This window comes from Halyomorpha halys, unplaced genomic scaffold (genome assembly GCF_000696795.3).
Source record: "Halyomorpha halys isolate HHAL.00 unplaced genomic scaffold, Hhal_1.1 Scaffold399.1, whole genome shotgun sequence".
Classification (NCBI taxonomy): domain Eukaryota; kingdom Metazoa; phylum Arthropoda; class Insecta; order Hemiptera; family Pentatomidae; genus Halyomorpha; species Halyomorpha halys.
This window is the reverse complement of record NW_027107556.1, coordinates 133,500-148,356: the sequence shown is the minus strand read 5'-3', so window position 1 is coordinate 148,356 and position 14,857 is coordinate 133,500. Positions and strand designations below refer to the sequence as shown.

Below are 14,857 nucleotides of genomic sequence, written 5' to 3'. Positions count from 1 at the left end.
TAATCACTTGTTTTTGTTCAATCATATTTCATTATTTTCGTAATTAATTAATTGCCAATTTATTGAATATTAGGTTGAATCTGAATTGATCGACAAGCTAGACGTCTTGATCAGTGAGAACAAAGGGGATGAAGAATATCGCCAGCTCTTCAATACCATGTATGTACTAAACAATGTCCAATCTGTAAATATATTTTCATGAATGGCATGAAATTAAAAAAAAATATGTAAATAAAAAAAATGGATATTGTCTGAAAGCTTGCTGTTGTGTCAGTGATAGCTTCTTTGTTATGAAAAACAGTTGGGAGAGGAACAAAACTAACTAATTAAATTGTTTTTTTGTATGATAATTATTTCAAGATTGTTCATAAATAAAAATTTTTATGGAACTCTATCTTTAATCTTAAAGTTTCAAGAAAAATGTTTGCAGTATACTAATTATTTAATTAATAAAATTTTAATTAGTACACCTGGTTTAATTAATACAAATTATTTAATTAGCATAAATTATTCGATCAGTAAAATTATTTAATTAACACGTTGACTCCCAACTACAAGTTATCTCATAGTTGGTGTTATTGCCTCAGACGCCAACCTGCGAGATAACTCGTAGTTTGCTTACTTGGCTTAATTGGCCAAACTTACTCTGGCTTCTTAGACTGAAATCTTGAATAGTACTGTGGCAGTCAACGTGTTAAGTTAAATTATTATAAATTATTTAATTAACAAAATTTTAATTATCCAATACGGATTGTATAGTTAATACAAATAATTTAATTTAGAGCTAGTATCATGTACTCATTGCTGTTAACTCGGTGTGTCTCTTTTTCCATTTGCTATTCATGTTTTGTTACTTTCCCCAATTATATTTATATTTTGTAAATATCATTTTGTTTAATCAATTTATAACAGATTATATTGTTATTTTTTTTGCATTAATGTGCTTTTTTATTTTCTTTTTTGCTTTTGCTTTTGCTTCCGTCAGGGAACACTTGAGTACTGTGTAAGTAATGCAACTTATTTATTATTTATTACGCTAAATGCTAAGTTATTATTTTTTTTTAATCATTAATTCATAATGGCCAAGGAACAATAAAATTGGACACTCATTTTTAACTTCAAGACGTGTCAGATCAAAAAAGTGCCCAAATCTTGAAATTTTATTTGCTACAGAATCTGTAAAAATTACCCCATCCCATTAGAAATTCCTGGAAACAGGTGAACTGGAGAATATTGTAATATTGACAATGTTCCTAGAAGATAGATAAAATGCCAGTGTTATGATCCATTGTTATTATAAGAATTGTAAATGTAAAGGAAGCTGTACGGTGGTACACCCATCTCATTCTTTATGTCGATGGGTTCAATTTAAAAAAAGAAAACCTTACTTTAAATACATCTCTAATTTAAGGGGCTAAAAAATTGAAACCTTTATTAAATAATTTTGATTAAAATCAATTAAAAATAATCCTCAATTAAGAAATTTCACTATATTTTATATTTATGAATCCTAATAAATATCATTAACTAAACAAACCAATAAAGCTTGCTTTAACATTAAACCCATTAAATTTAATTTTATTGAAGACTACCTTATAAAAAAAAATACGAGTGTTCATTTTGTTTTATCCTTGAGTGTATATAACTTCGAAGAAGCATGTGTTAATGAATGAACCACTGGATTGTGTTGCTTCTCGGCTCAGGTTTGACTCTTGATTTTGGAAACATTTATTTTATATTATCTTACGACATTGTTATCTTTGAGCTTTGAATTGAACATTATTGGTATCTGTTATTGCTTGTTACTAGTAACTTGTAAAAAAGTACTTGCATAACTTTTCAAAAAGTCCTAAAGAGGATCCTTAGGTTAAGGGATTTTTGGGGTTCTAAAATATGATTAATAGACAGTCTCAATTTAAAATAAATAAAATTACAGTTTGAAAAAATGTACTTAACTCGATCGATTCTTATTTATACGATCTCATTAAACTAATATAAAAAAAAGAATTCTGGCAGACTCGGGGCTAGCCGACAGAAGTGAAACTTCTAGAAATGAAATAATATATATTTATATAATGAAATAATATATTAAAATTGTATTAATAATGATCTTGCCTTCCCTGTTATAGCTCAAGGTAGAAAATATTAGTTCCAGAATAATAATAATAATTGAAATAGGACAACCATTGTCTAAGTAAATTCTAGCAGGAAATTTTTTTATATTGTAATAGGAGAGTATGAAGAAAAGGATCAGACTCAATTTCAAAGGGACTGCCAGGATTGGTAAACTCCTCTAATCTCCTACTCACCTATTACAATATAAAAATTTTCCTGCAAGAATTGACCAGTGTTGCCTTCCTCCACTTCCTTTTTATCTCACATCACAAAATCAGTTTACTCCTGTATAATATTTTTTTGTTCTTGAGTTATAGAAGGTCGATATAGAATTTTCACTGCACTTTGAAATAAAAAATATAATCTATTTATAAAAACTAGATCAAACTGTTATGCATTATCAGTATTCTGTAAAGATGAATCCAACAATTTACAGGAAAGCATATTTTCTACTTCACCTGGTCTGGAAAATTCTTTTTGGATGAAAAACCTATAGTATGATATTTTTATTTAGAGAACCTGGTAGTATTCTAATTTTATTTTACACAGTTAAACAAAATTCCAGTAATAACATGAAAATACCCAATTCGTTGAATTTATCCTTTTTACAGAACATCAGCAATATGTTGTGATAAACTAATCTACAAATAATTATAGCAATAGTGATAATTATAGTAATAATAATAATTATAGCAATAGTAATAATTATAGCAATAGTCAACCATGACAATTATTGTCTTCTAGGACCTTTTGATTATTTTCATGTATATAATAGAATTGTATTGACAAAAAATGAAGGATGTTCATTGAAATGAAAGTTATAGTATTGCTAATTATTAATAATATAAAACTCATTGTATTTACCTATTTTATGAATAACCGTGATAATTGTGCTTCTTCTTTTGGCTTAATTGAGGTTTTTTGTGCTCTCTTTTATGATGATATATCTGTAATCTAAATTGGAATGAAGAAAACTAAATAGTGATATTACAACAGATTGCTGGAGAGGGTGCAGAGAGAGGACCCAGCTTGGAAGGAAACAGGTTGGGTCTTCATATCTTCAGTGACAAAACTTCTCGAGCGTCTCCTCGATTACCGAAGTGTAATCCATGGTGACGACAACAGGGACAAGAGGATGTCTTGCACGGTCAATCTTTTGGTAAAATATTACATTGTCTCTTATTTTATATTAATCCTTATTATATAAATATCATTACTTTATAACTCTTTATTTTTGTAGAATTTTTACAAGACAGAAATAAACCGAACTGAAATGTACGTTCGCTATATCTACAAGCTGCACGCTCTACACGTATCTGCTGAGAACTATACCGAAGCTGGTTTTACTCTTTTGCTCTACTCAGATTGCCTTACCTGGGAGAAGCACCATGCCGCCAAGCTAGAACTGTATCATACAATTGTCAATTACTTCGATAGAGCTAAGGTAACATTCATTTATTATAATCTTTATATAATATTTTAATCAGCAAGTATTGTACTGTATTCTTTTGCAGTTTTAATGGTATTTATATAATGCATTAGTATGTATTTAGGAATTATTGTCCTTTCTACAGTTCTTTATTTCTGTAAAATGTGGGCTAATTTAAAAAGGATGTGCAAGACCTTAAAAATAAAGTACTTTGAAGAATATTTGGTTTTAAGAAAGACAAAATCTTTTTTTTCCACCTCCTACTGGGCCATTTCTGAATTGTTTACGTGACTGTTTATTTTAAATACAGGATGGTTATTCTACAGGTTACCAATCTATTCACAGATGGAAGGTCAAAATGCATTCCATCGGTTCACTGCAAAATAAATTTCAACCTTTCTAAGCCGTGCAGTCAGGAAAAAACACAAATGAACAAAAACTTATTTATTCATGGTGACGTTTCGATCTGAGTTTCAGGTCTTCATCAGGGAGCTTGTGGCAGAGATAATTTCCCTTGCTAAGGGAGCTGTTGTTCTTAAAGAATTCTTTCAAGTAAAAGGAGTGTTTAGGAAATGAAAATTTTATTACTGGAAGCTAAAGATGTCATTTTAAAGTAAGGTCTTCCTTAAGGATTTTCATAAGTATTGTATTTTTCTGATAGAATTGTCTTTGAAAAGATGGAATGAAAATTGTTTTATTTATAACTTGTTGTGAACTGAATCCAACATCTAAAAGAATTTCCAAAATACTGTAAATGCCATGTTCTGGTTGCTGCATTGCTCATCATAATTGAAAGGTTGAAAAATGAAAAGAAAGAAAATTCTGTAAAAGAATCAAACTACCGCACAAAGAAAAAAATATACATATGTATAATTATCAATATTATAAATTAAGTATAGGGTTAGTAATGTTAGTAAAATAAATAAAAACAAATAAAATTTTATAACGAAGAAAATATAAGGAATTAATTATTATAAACTAAACAAATCAAATGAGAACTCTTATTTAACAAAAAAAAAAAAAAAAAAATTACACCTGCTCGATGAAACAAATTGCGTTTATCTGTCTGACCTGTTGAGGATGAAGACCATGGGTTTAGAAGATAGGACAATGGTGGCAACGTATGACCATAATAGATGGCTGTCGAGAGACCTCAAGGTTGATTGACTATATAGGAGATGCAGCCAGTCTTTTATTATAAACAAACAGTCTTAATGCCGTTGTTGCAAACAAACAATCCACGTGATGTCCTTATTTACAATACACCTTTACATTACTTACCAAAATTAAATTAAATAGTAAAATTCGTTATTGTTAAATGTATTTAAAAAAAAAAAATTCAATCTTTCAATATATAAAGAAAAGAAATTAAAGAAAATAAAATGTTTACATGCATAAACATGACTTTTTGTCTCTATTTTATAAAGCCCAATTACTAACACTCGCTAGCATTAGTCATGATTTCTCTAGTAGAACTTACTTTTGAACTGATGACAATTTTTTTATTTTGTAGGTTTGGGAAAAAGGTCTTCCTTTATTGAAAGAATTGGCCCACGTCTACGAAGAACGACTGTACGATTACGACAAGCTGACAGAAGTACTGAAGACACAAGCCAGATTCTACCAGTCGATTCTACACCAGCTGAGGCCAGAGCCAGAGTACTTCAGAGTAGGCTTTTGGGGTACTTCCTTTCCGATATTTCTCAGGGTAAGTAAGATTGCTGTATCAATAAATGGTATCTGGTCTGGGTGCGGTGAAATAAAACTGAAATAGTGAAAGTGTAATATTTTTATTTGAGCCAACATTTCGCCCCACGTTGCATGGCTTCATCAGGGCTAAAAAAAGGTACAAACACTTGACATAAGTACAAAAAAAATTTTTTTTAGTGGAAAATAGCAAGGGTATACAATGAAACGTAAAATTTATTAAGAAAAATTAAAGGTTATTAACAATAAATGAAAACGGTAATAGTAACAGATAAAGAGAAGAAATATTAAAGAAAGTACAAATTAAGAGATGAAAAAGGATAACAATAAAATCAACTGAAAATGAACGAGACAGAATTCATACCTGTTTTGACGGAAGTCAAATTCAGAGTGAACCGTTTGTATTAGGAGGAGTGGGGATGGGAGTTAAGTACGTCACATTTGAAAATAATTTTAAAGTAAACACTGTAAAAAATATTAAAATTAGGTAAACAATAAGTGATAATATACATAATAGAGGGGGAGAAGAAATATTTAAAATAAAAAATTTAAATTTACATGGATAGAGAAACAAAGAATAAATAAAGTTAAAATAATGGGATACCATAAATGTAAGTGATTAAGAAAGACAATATACCAAATGAGTGAGGATACAGAGGTATGTAAATTATATGATAGAAAAATTAATAATAAAGTAATTAATATAAGTATACTTAAGCTGATAACACATGAATATAAATAAAAAAATAAGATACATGAGTATAAAAGAAAAAGGAAGGATAGTAAATATAAAATTAATTAAATTAAGTATAGGGTGAGAATTTAGAAAAACAAGAATAAAAGATGCTATTATAAAAAAGATGATACTATAAAAAATACTATTACAAGTTGATATAAACGTAAAAAAAGGTCAATTAGTGAGTTACATAAAAATATTTTTTTTAAAAAGTTTTAATTTGTAAAAGATATTCAACCATATATTGTTAAAGATATACAACGATATATTGTTAAAGATATACAACCATATATTGTTAAAGATATACAACCATATATTGTTAAATATATACAACGATATATTGTTAAATTCAGAGTATAGAAGACCTGGGATTAGTGAAAGAAATTAAAACACAAATTATGATGACATTTTATTTAATTTTTGAACAAAATTGTAGGTCCTCTTAAGATCCGTTAAAATGTAGATTATAAAAAGGTAGTAAGCCAAATATTTACCCAAAACTAATGGTCAATGCTTATATTTCACACCTTTTTTTATAGAATTCATAGGGTTTTGTTGAAAATTTTGATTACACAATATGTTAAACTCATTTATTTAAAAATAACATTTTTATAATTGTGAAATAATCTTCATAGAGAGAGATTTGCAATATTAAATGTATTTTATTTCTGGAGAGGATAAGCTGAAGAGTGTTGTTGCAGGAGATAGAAGCGACAGTGTGGAAACAGAATCTTTTGTAATACGATTACTTATTATTGGGCCACCTGTAGCTCAGTGGTAAGATGTAGTCTTACCAATTTGAGTTCTATTGGCGGTGCCGGTTCGAATCCGGCCTGGGGCATTGACTATTTTCATTGAGTGGTGCTCCAACAAAATGGAAAACTTTGACCTCCAACCATGGTTAGGCAGTAGAGAACTCCAATGGGAGTCTTGGCTAAAAAAAAAAATACTTATTATAGAAGCAACAGTGAGAAAACAGAATCTTTTGTAATATGGACTACATATTAAATATGAAGACTAGTGGTGTTTAATGTTGTCTGTACTTGTAGTTACGTTAATAGCTGCTGCAATACCAATATTGTGTAAAACCTAAGGACTTATAGAATATGACATTTTTTCAATCATCATAAACTTCCTTATGATATAACACAAAATTTATAACTCATTTTCTCTATGTATGAAACTTGAAAATAAAAAAAAATACCAAGTCTAGTGTCTAGTGTCTAGTGTATAGAGTCTAGTGCCTAGTGTCTAGTGTCACCAAGTCTAGTGTCTAGTGTCTAGAGTCTAGTGTCTTGGTCTTTAGTCCAATGAATATTGAGGCTTTGAAGGCTTTTAACCCATTCGAGACAGAATATGTTTTTGGAGACATCCTCAGAATCAAAAAAATTTGTTTGCTTTATATTGGCTATTTTTGATAAAAAAACATGTTTTCAATAGAAATCAGTCGCTAGTCGCTTTGTACAAATAAGATGATTGCATACTGTTTGTGCAGGTTGCTCCTCTGAATGTTTTTATTATTAGGGATGGATGGCACACCTGGGCCCTGTTTCATAATGAAAGCTAATAGTATTAATTCAAAATACAAGTATACAAACGTGTTAATTACACTAATACTTATTTTTTTGCATAATAGGGAGGACTATTAGTGATATTACAGGAGTTAAAAAGTACTAAAGTACAAGTCAGTGTAATTGTATTAAGTTAAATCAACAAGACTAATAGTATTAGTTTGTACTATGAAACAGGGCCCAGGGATGAAATATAAAATTAAATAAAAAACACTATTAAATTGAACAACATTTGTTCCAAAAATAGTCGGGTAACATGAACTCCTAATGTTAGGTAAAAGATTATTATTAATATTATAGATAAAATGAAATAAATAAAAATAAAAGAATATAAACCTAAATTTTCAAGAAGCAGCACTACAAGATAATGAATTTTTCTGGAAAGATGACCCTTATTTTTGTTGTATAGAAGATGTACAGTCATGTGAGATGTGCAGTCGGTCTTTTTGGCTCAGAAATGCATTGCATTCAGAGTGTGCAATTGGTCTTGAATGGGCCAATGATGTCAACTTGGAAAACAATATTTATGATAAACTTGATAGATGAGTAGTTTTTCATGTATCTTGTTAAATTTGGTTTACTGGACTTATCGAATTTGTTATTTCCTTTAATAAATATATTTAAAGAATATGCTAGCGCTGATTGAATATATTTACACCAGTTGAATGTTTCATTTGCAGAATAAAGTGTTTGTCTATCGAGGCTTGGAATATGAAAGAATTGAGGCTTTTACCTCTCGGATCCAGACTGAATTCCCATCTGCAGCTATATATAACAAAATTACTCCACCTCCGTACGCAATCAAGCAGTCAGAAACACAATGTAAGTATAATTTTGATTGCTATGAGTCAGAATAAATATTTATGTTTTTGCATCGAGGGTGGTTACTAAGATCTCTCAGAAGACCATGATGCTACATGTTCATTTATTTTCAGAATTACCATTAAGAAGGTAGGTAGGAACGAGATGTAAGTTAGGATCGATGGGGGATTATTAAGGTTTGTACAAAGTTGAAGGCACCCATCTCCTGACCTTGCAGGCAACAAAACTTAGGTGGACCAGTCCTCAAAACTTCCATGAAACAGAAAGGTGGAAGGATCTTAAAGTAAAAACTCCAAAAATATTTGAGAGTCATTAAGAAATATCCTTGTAATGCCCTGAAGAGACTCAGAGAAAATATAATTTCTGCCTCTTTTTTTTTTTTTCTTACTCTCCATTCCACTTTATTTACAAGAAAATACAATATATACGTACATTAATACATAAAAATATAAATTATGTACTAATAACCCTGTATTGCCTGTGGGCATTTTAAGGAATTTTTGAAAGCCCCACTGTTCACGGGGATTGCATTTAGTAGCTTTATATATCCTTTATTTAATAATTATGAGAGATAGTTGACCGTGGATGACGTACAAGGAGAAGATGGTTGGGGGTGCAGTCAAAATGAAACACAAATAAGTTGGTGTAACCTATTTAATTGTGCCAACGTTTCGGCTAGAGTTTCTAGCCTTCTTCAGGGGGTCAAGAATTATATTTAATAATGGATTAAATATCCTTTATTTAATTAAGTGAGGATATATCAAGCTACTGCTCTGCTGATTAATTTTTTTTACCTCCCTTCAAAATGAATAAATATATTTCCTTTACCATTTCTGTTTCATCTTGACAGGGGTATTATATACTCTCTGTGGACCTTGGTGTTGACAGGGGTATTCTATACTTGCGTTGACGATTGTTCTAATATTTTGGCTCTGTGAATTATTTTTACTTATAATACACATGACAAACTGATATATAAAATGTTTAACAATTATAAAACATATATACATGTTAATAGGTGATGAAATGACATTTTAGATAATATGGTATAATGTCCATAGAGAAATAAAGAATTCATGCATGGTTGTCAAAACCTTCAATAAACACAGAGGGCCAGAAAAAGTATTTCATAATATTTTAGGTAATTTTCGTTGATACAGAGAATAGAATAAATTGAATGAATGATAAATATTACTCATGGGTTGATCATTGAAGTGTCCATAGATAGTCTTGGTTTATAAAAGATGGAAAATAGGATAAGATTTATTGGATAAGTTGGTAGAAAAAAAGAATAAATGAACCTGATGTAGATATCTTGAAGGTTGTATATCTTCAGAGAGATGAATACAGAATTAAATTAAGAGAAATGATTGGCACAGCAAATTGCTATTAAAGCAAGTGAGCTGGTGAAGTGCAAGGCAATAAGCGCATGTGCTATAAGAGCAAACTTGTCTTGAAAACCTTGAACCTTGAAAGAAGGTTGTGGTTTCAATGTTTTATAATTTATTACCTTTCTGAAAATGGAACACCTAATGTTATTTCATTACAAGACTGGAGCATTGGTCAAAGCAATTACAACTTAAAGAGCTTCAAACCTTCTCCTCTTACAGGCGGTACTGATGCTGCACGTGAAGGTCTCTACATTGGGGAAGCCTACTGATAAAGTTGGTGTAACCTATTTAATTGTACCAACGTTGCGGCTAGAGTTTCTAGCCTTCTTCAGGGGGTCAAGAATTATATTTAATAATGGATTAAATTTTGCGTATTCGGCCCAGAAAAAAAAAAAATAAAAGCCTTTTTACATATAAACTAATTTCTTAAAAATATTGTAATCCTTCTTCCTCATGAATGCAAAATTTGTTTTCCATATATTGTTTTTCTCGTTAAATCAATTATGAAAAATTTAAATTCAAATGTAAGTTTATCAAACTGTTACAAACAATCGATGTATCTGTTATTAATCACTAAATTCTGTTTTATAAGTTTTAAGTTTCAATTACTTGAGCTTTTAAAAATCTAAATCATCAGTATAAATAATTTTCGCACATTTATAAAAATTGCGGTGACATTTAGATACAGAATGGATATTTTCTAGGTCAAAGGAGACAAAAAGAAATGGGTGGGGTCGTAAGGGCGTACGAGGACAGCCAATTATTTGTCCCCCGACCATTCAATACTTCTAACTTAAAAAATATATGGGACATGTACACTATTTGGGGTAGTTTAAGGGAGTAAATCTTCTACTTTAATTTATCTTCTTGCTGTAGAAGAAGCGATAACGTCTCACTCAGCAAAGGGAATTTATAATGAAGGGAATAATATAGATGAATGTGTAATCCTTTAGATGTGACTCTGAACCTCTAATTAGATTAAGGTATTTATAAGATTTATTGTAATTAGTCATGTTTTATTTTGTTTGCTTTGTCTTTCGGCAGATATTCAGATATGCAACGTTAAGCCGATTCCAGAGTCTAGACTGCCTTACAGAAAGGAGGCGCTTGGGCCTGTACCAGAAAAGATTTCCAGGTTCTATCAGGTAGTTTATAAGTTGTTACCAACCGCCCTAAGGTATTTAGGAGGTTGTTATAGCAACAAATACAATTAGTTATATGTTCAATGAAGCATTTCCTCAGTGTAAATCATTTATTTGTTGCATGGCAGGTGAATGACGTGCGGCAGTTCCAATTGGATAGGCCTGTCCATAAACCACCTGTTGATAAAGATAATGAATTCAAGGTAATACATTCATTTATAACTTTTACAGGTATCAACATTGTTAAATTGTCAGAAATGTATCCATATTGCTTACTTTTATTGATTAGAGTTTGGCTTTTTTGATAAAAGATGCTTTCTCAAGATTGGTCCTGAATTGTTACTTTCACTTGCCTACTATGGAATATATTGTAAGGGAAAGTTTTACCATCTTAAAAAATTTTGAATTTGAGTTCTTAACAGAAATAGATCTTTTGAGACCCACTGAGTCCATAAAACCTGACATGGCATTTATGACAAATGAAAAATCTTCTTCTAAAGTACCTTTAATTTCTTTTAAAAATAAATAACCAGTTCTCATTGGTGGCAGTACTGAATAATGGATAAATACAAAATATGAAAACAATTTATGAATAACTAAAGGAGAAACAAAGAAAAAATATAGTCAGGTTTAAATTGGAAAAACCTAGACTACCTGATCTCTCTCGATTGGTAGAGCATGATTAAGATTTCATTACATTTTGTTACACTGTATTCTTGGCAGGAAAAAAGTTAATATTTACAATTTCCATCTCAAGAACCGTAAATATGTATTTATATTGCAACAGAAAAATAAAAATATTTTGTTCAAAATTTTCCCATTTTCTCGTCTTAGATTTTTTCCAAAAAACAGTGATAATTTGAGTATGAGCCCTCTGATCCACTCAAAACTTGGAGATGTAAGTGGGTTGGTGGTGGGGGTTATGTGAAAGTTGTGCGATGCTTTATACTAAAACCAATTTTTTGTTTTCTGTTGCAATAACACAAACTGTTTAAGCAAAGAATCATTTAACTGACAGGAGAACATTAATTCTAACTTAATTTATTTAAGGTATCTAATATTATAATAATAAAGTTACCTTTTAAGGTATCTGATATTATAATAATATAGTTAACCTTTTACAGTGTCTAACATTATAATATTATAGTTACCTTTTAATGTATCTGATATTATAATAATATAGTTACATTTTAAGGTATCTAATATTATAATAATATAGTTACTTTTTTTCTTTCTTATACTAGTATGGATTTCCATTTTTTTGTTTGTTTTCAACTATGATTTTTCTTAGAGTTTGTATTAATACACAACTTAAGATGACTGTGCTTATAGATTGCCTTTTTCCATATTACTAAATTGTTACTTTGGACGATTGCAGTCATTGTGGCTGGAACGCACAACACTGACTACTGCCTCCCCATTACCAGGGATCCTCCGATGGTCTGAAGTAGTGTCTACCGTCACCGAGGAAGTGGCCCCTGTTGTATTCGCCTGTGAGACAGTGAGCACGGTCAATCGTGAATTGGCTTCCCTAATTGGGCGGTATACAGCTGAACCTAAACTCCACACTAACCCTCTCTCAATGAGGTTACAAGTAAGGGATGTTCCATCTATTTTTTATTTACTTATTTCATAATTGCTCACAGTTTAATTTAACCAGCAATATTTAAAGACTGTTTTATTAATGTGACTGATGTATTTGTTTGTAGGGAGTAATTGATGCTGGAGTAATGGGAGGTATAGCGAAATACCAGGAAGCCTTCTTCAGCGATCAGTTTGTAATAGAGAATCCCAATTCTGCCTGCCACACTGCTGCCTTGGCACGTCTCCTTCAAGAACAGGTAATTATTATATATTCATATAAGATCAAACTTGCATTCACTATCTGCTTTTATAAAATGTTGGATACTAAGGTTTCATGGTTTTCCTCCATTTTCAAGACATACCTTTAAAACATATAGTTCATAACTGCATTTGATAAAAAATATCAACTTTGTACAATTTTTAAAACAGGCGCTTGTTCCACTTACTGGAGTCCTTTTCTTGTAGGAAATTCCTTAGATCTTTAACCATTTAGCATTTTCTTTTTTTCTTGACCAATCTGAAGAAATCTCCAACTTCCTTTTTAAAACTCAACTGTTCCATCTTATCCAGCTCCTCTTTCTCCTTCTGCCATTTCTTCTCGCAATTTGACCTTTTATCATCTTTCCTTCTCTGTCATTATTCTTCAACTTACCTTGTTATAGTTGCCCCCAATCGTAGTTTCATCTGATTGCTTTTTCCTGTTTTATATTCTTCATCAAACTATGGCAATCTAGGTTCCCTCTCATGCGTGAGGTCCTGATACTTTCTTAGCCGCTGTATCATTCAAACAAAACCCCTGTTACAGGTTGAGATATTGGAGAGTGGACTCAACCTTCATGGTCAGCTGGCACCTCCTGACATGCAACCTCTCCACCAGCGCCTCCTAGAGCGCCTGGCCCAGATCAAGATCTCCTTGGCATCACTTCCTCCTCGGCTTCTTCTTGGGTAAGTTACTTCTTTATTGTTATTTTGTCCAATATATCTAATATATTAGAGCTCTCTGTTTAAAACACTTTTTGAACATCAGGACGTGCTCGTTGTCTTGCTCTGACGGTAGAGAAGAATATACAAACAGTTCCGCCTATTGTCAGTTAGCCAATGATGTTTACTCGCAACCACAGGTGAGTAATGCTTTCTTTATTATTTCAATTAGTGTGTTTATACTTTCCAAGAACACCATTTTAATACAATTAAAATATAAACTATCATGAGCATTGATGTTATATTTTTATTTATAAATTGTTATAACAATGTTTCAGGAAGTTTCAGAGTGCAGTGATATCAATGAGGTACCAACCCTACCTCTAAGGCCGAAATCTTATGCTGCTAATTCTATTGAGAGGTATTCACTTCTTTAAAATAATCATTATGTCTTTTATTTAATTATTAATTATGTTTGTTTCTGTTTAAATTTAAAAAAAACATTGAAGCTACTGAAGTAAAAAACAAAATTATATTTCACACCCCTCTTTTTGTTCTCAAGTAATACATATTGTCGGGCCTTGGTACCCTGTAATGATGTTCCAGCATTCTCTGTTTTGAACAATAGATGGAGCCAGTCAATACATGTATTATTTACAGAAGTAGTCGCAGTTTGAGCCGTAGCCTGTCTCAGCGCTCCACCGTTAGTGCTGCAAGCCAGTGCTCCCAGGAACCAGAAGAAGCACCACCACTTCCACCGAGAGGATCCAGTGAGTTCATGTCATTATAAGTTCTCTAGTTTTTTATATTAATATGTTTCGAAGTATTGGATTTTTTTTCAAGTTTTCTGTGCATGATTGCCTTGGGTCATTCGAGGCTAATCCGTTCAAATTACAGATTATTTGCTTTTGAAGTGATTATTTTGGTCAAATTTTAATTTTAGACAAACAGTTCTCCAATAAATATGAAATAGAGATGGTTGGGGTTGCGGTCAGTAAAGATAAGCAAAAAAAAAATTATTTGTGCCAACGTTTGGACCTGAATTTTAGTCCTTTATCAGAGCTCAAAAACAAAATGGGGTAACAACCTTAATTCAGAGAAACATAAGAATAATAACAAACTTGAAACATCCATTAAAATAAATTAAGTAGATATTAGTTGATACTAATAGAAGGTAAAATATACTATTGTACAAAATGAATGATAAAAAAAAAAAATTAGAGAAGAAATATTTTAAAAAATAAAGGAACTTACTGACTTGGGCGGAGATTTCATCAAAAGTGATTGGCCGCAATCTCCTCTAATAGATAGTAGGCATACAAGTACAAAAAAATATGGTAAACTAAGCGATTACCCTATTTATTTTAAATATTTCTTCCTTTTCCCCACTCTGATATATTTCCTCTCTCTTGTTCCTTTATTTATTTTAAATATTTCTT

General features: G+C 30.9%; 1 protein-coding gene across 6 annotated transcripts in view; it reads left to right on the top strand.

Moving 5' to 3' along the window:
- Nucleotides 1–14,857, top strand: part of spg (dedicator of cytokinesis spg) — a 161,128-nt gene that overhangs the window by 139,999 nt on the left and 6,272 nt on the right. For 4 of the 6 annotated variants that reach the window (XR_010843004.1, XR_010843005.1, XM_067045947.1 and 1 more), the window contains exons 27-40: nucleotides 74–159; nucleotides 986–1,003; nucleotides 3,112–3,274; nucleotides 3,356–3,559; nucleotides 5,058–5,252; nucleotides 8,239–8,380; nucleotides 10,816–10,916; nucleotides 11,042–11,116; nucleotides 12,292–12,507; nucleotides 12,623–12,754; nucleotides 13,303–13,442; nucleotides 13,525–13,618; nucleotides 13,757–13,839; nucleotides 14,079–14,188. Coding sequence is in view for 4 of the 6 variants with exons in the window: in XM_067045947.1 (XP_066902048.1) it covers nucleotides 74–159; nucleotides 986–1,003; nucleotides 3,112–3,274; nucleotides 3,356–3,559; nucleotides 5,058–5,252; nucleotides 8,239–8,380; nucleotides 10,816–10,916; nucleotides 11,042–11,116; nucleotides 12,292–12,507; nucleotides 12,623–12,754; nucleotides 13,303–13,442; nucleotides 13,525–13,618; nucleotides 13,757–13,839; nucleotides 14,079–14,188 (1,759 nt within the window). In the remaining 2 variants the exon portion in view is untranslated. The remainder of the gene's footprint in view (nucleotides 1–73; nucleotides 160–985; nucleotides 1,004–3,111; nucleotides 3,275–3,355; nucleotides 3,560–5,057; nucleotides 5,253–8,238; nucleotides 8,381–10,815; nucleotides 10,917–11,041; nucleotides 11,117–12,291; nucleotides 12,508–12,622; nucleotides 12,755–13,302; nucleotides 13,443–13,524; nucleotides 13,619–13,756; nucleotides 13,840–14,078; nucleotides 14,189–14,857) is intronic. The other 2 variants (XM_067045948.1, XM_067045949.1) reach the window with 2 other exon arrangements.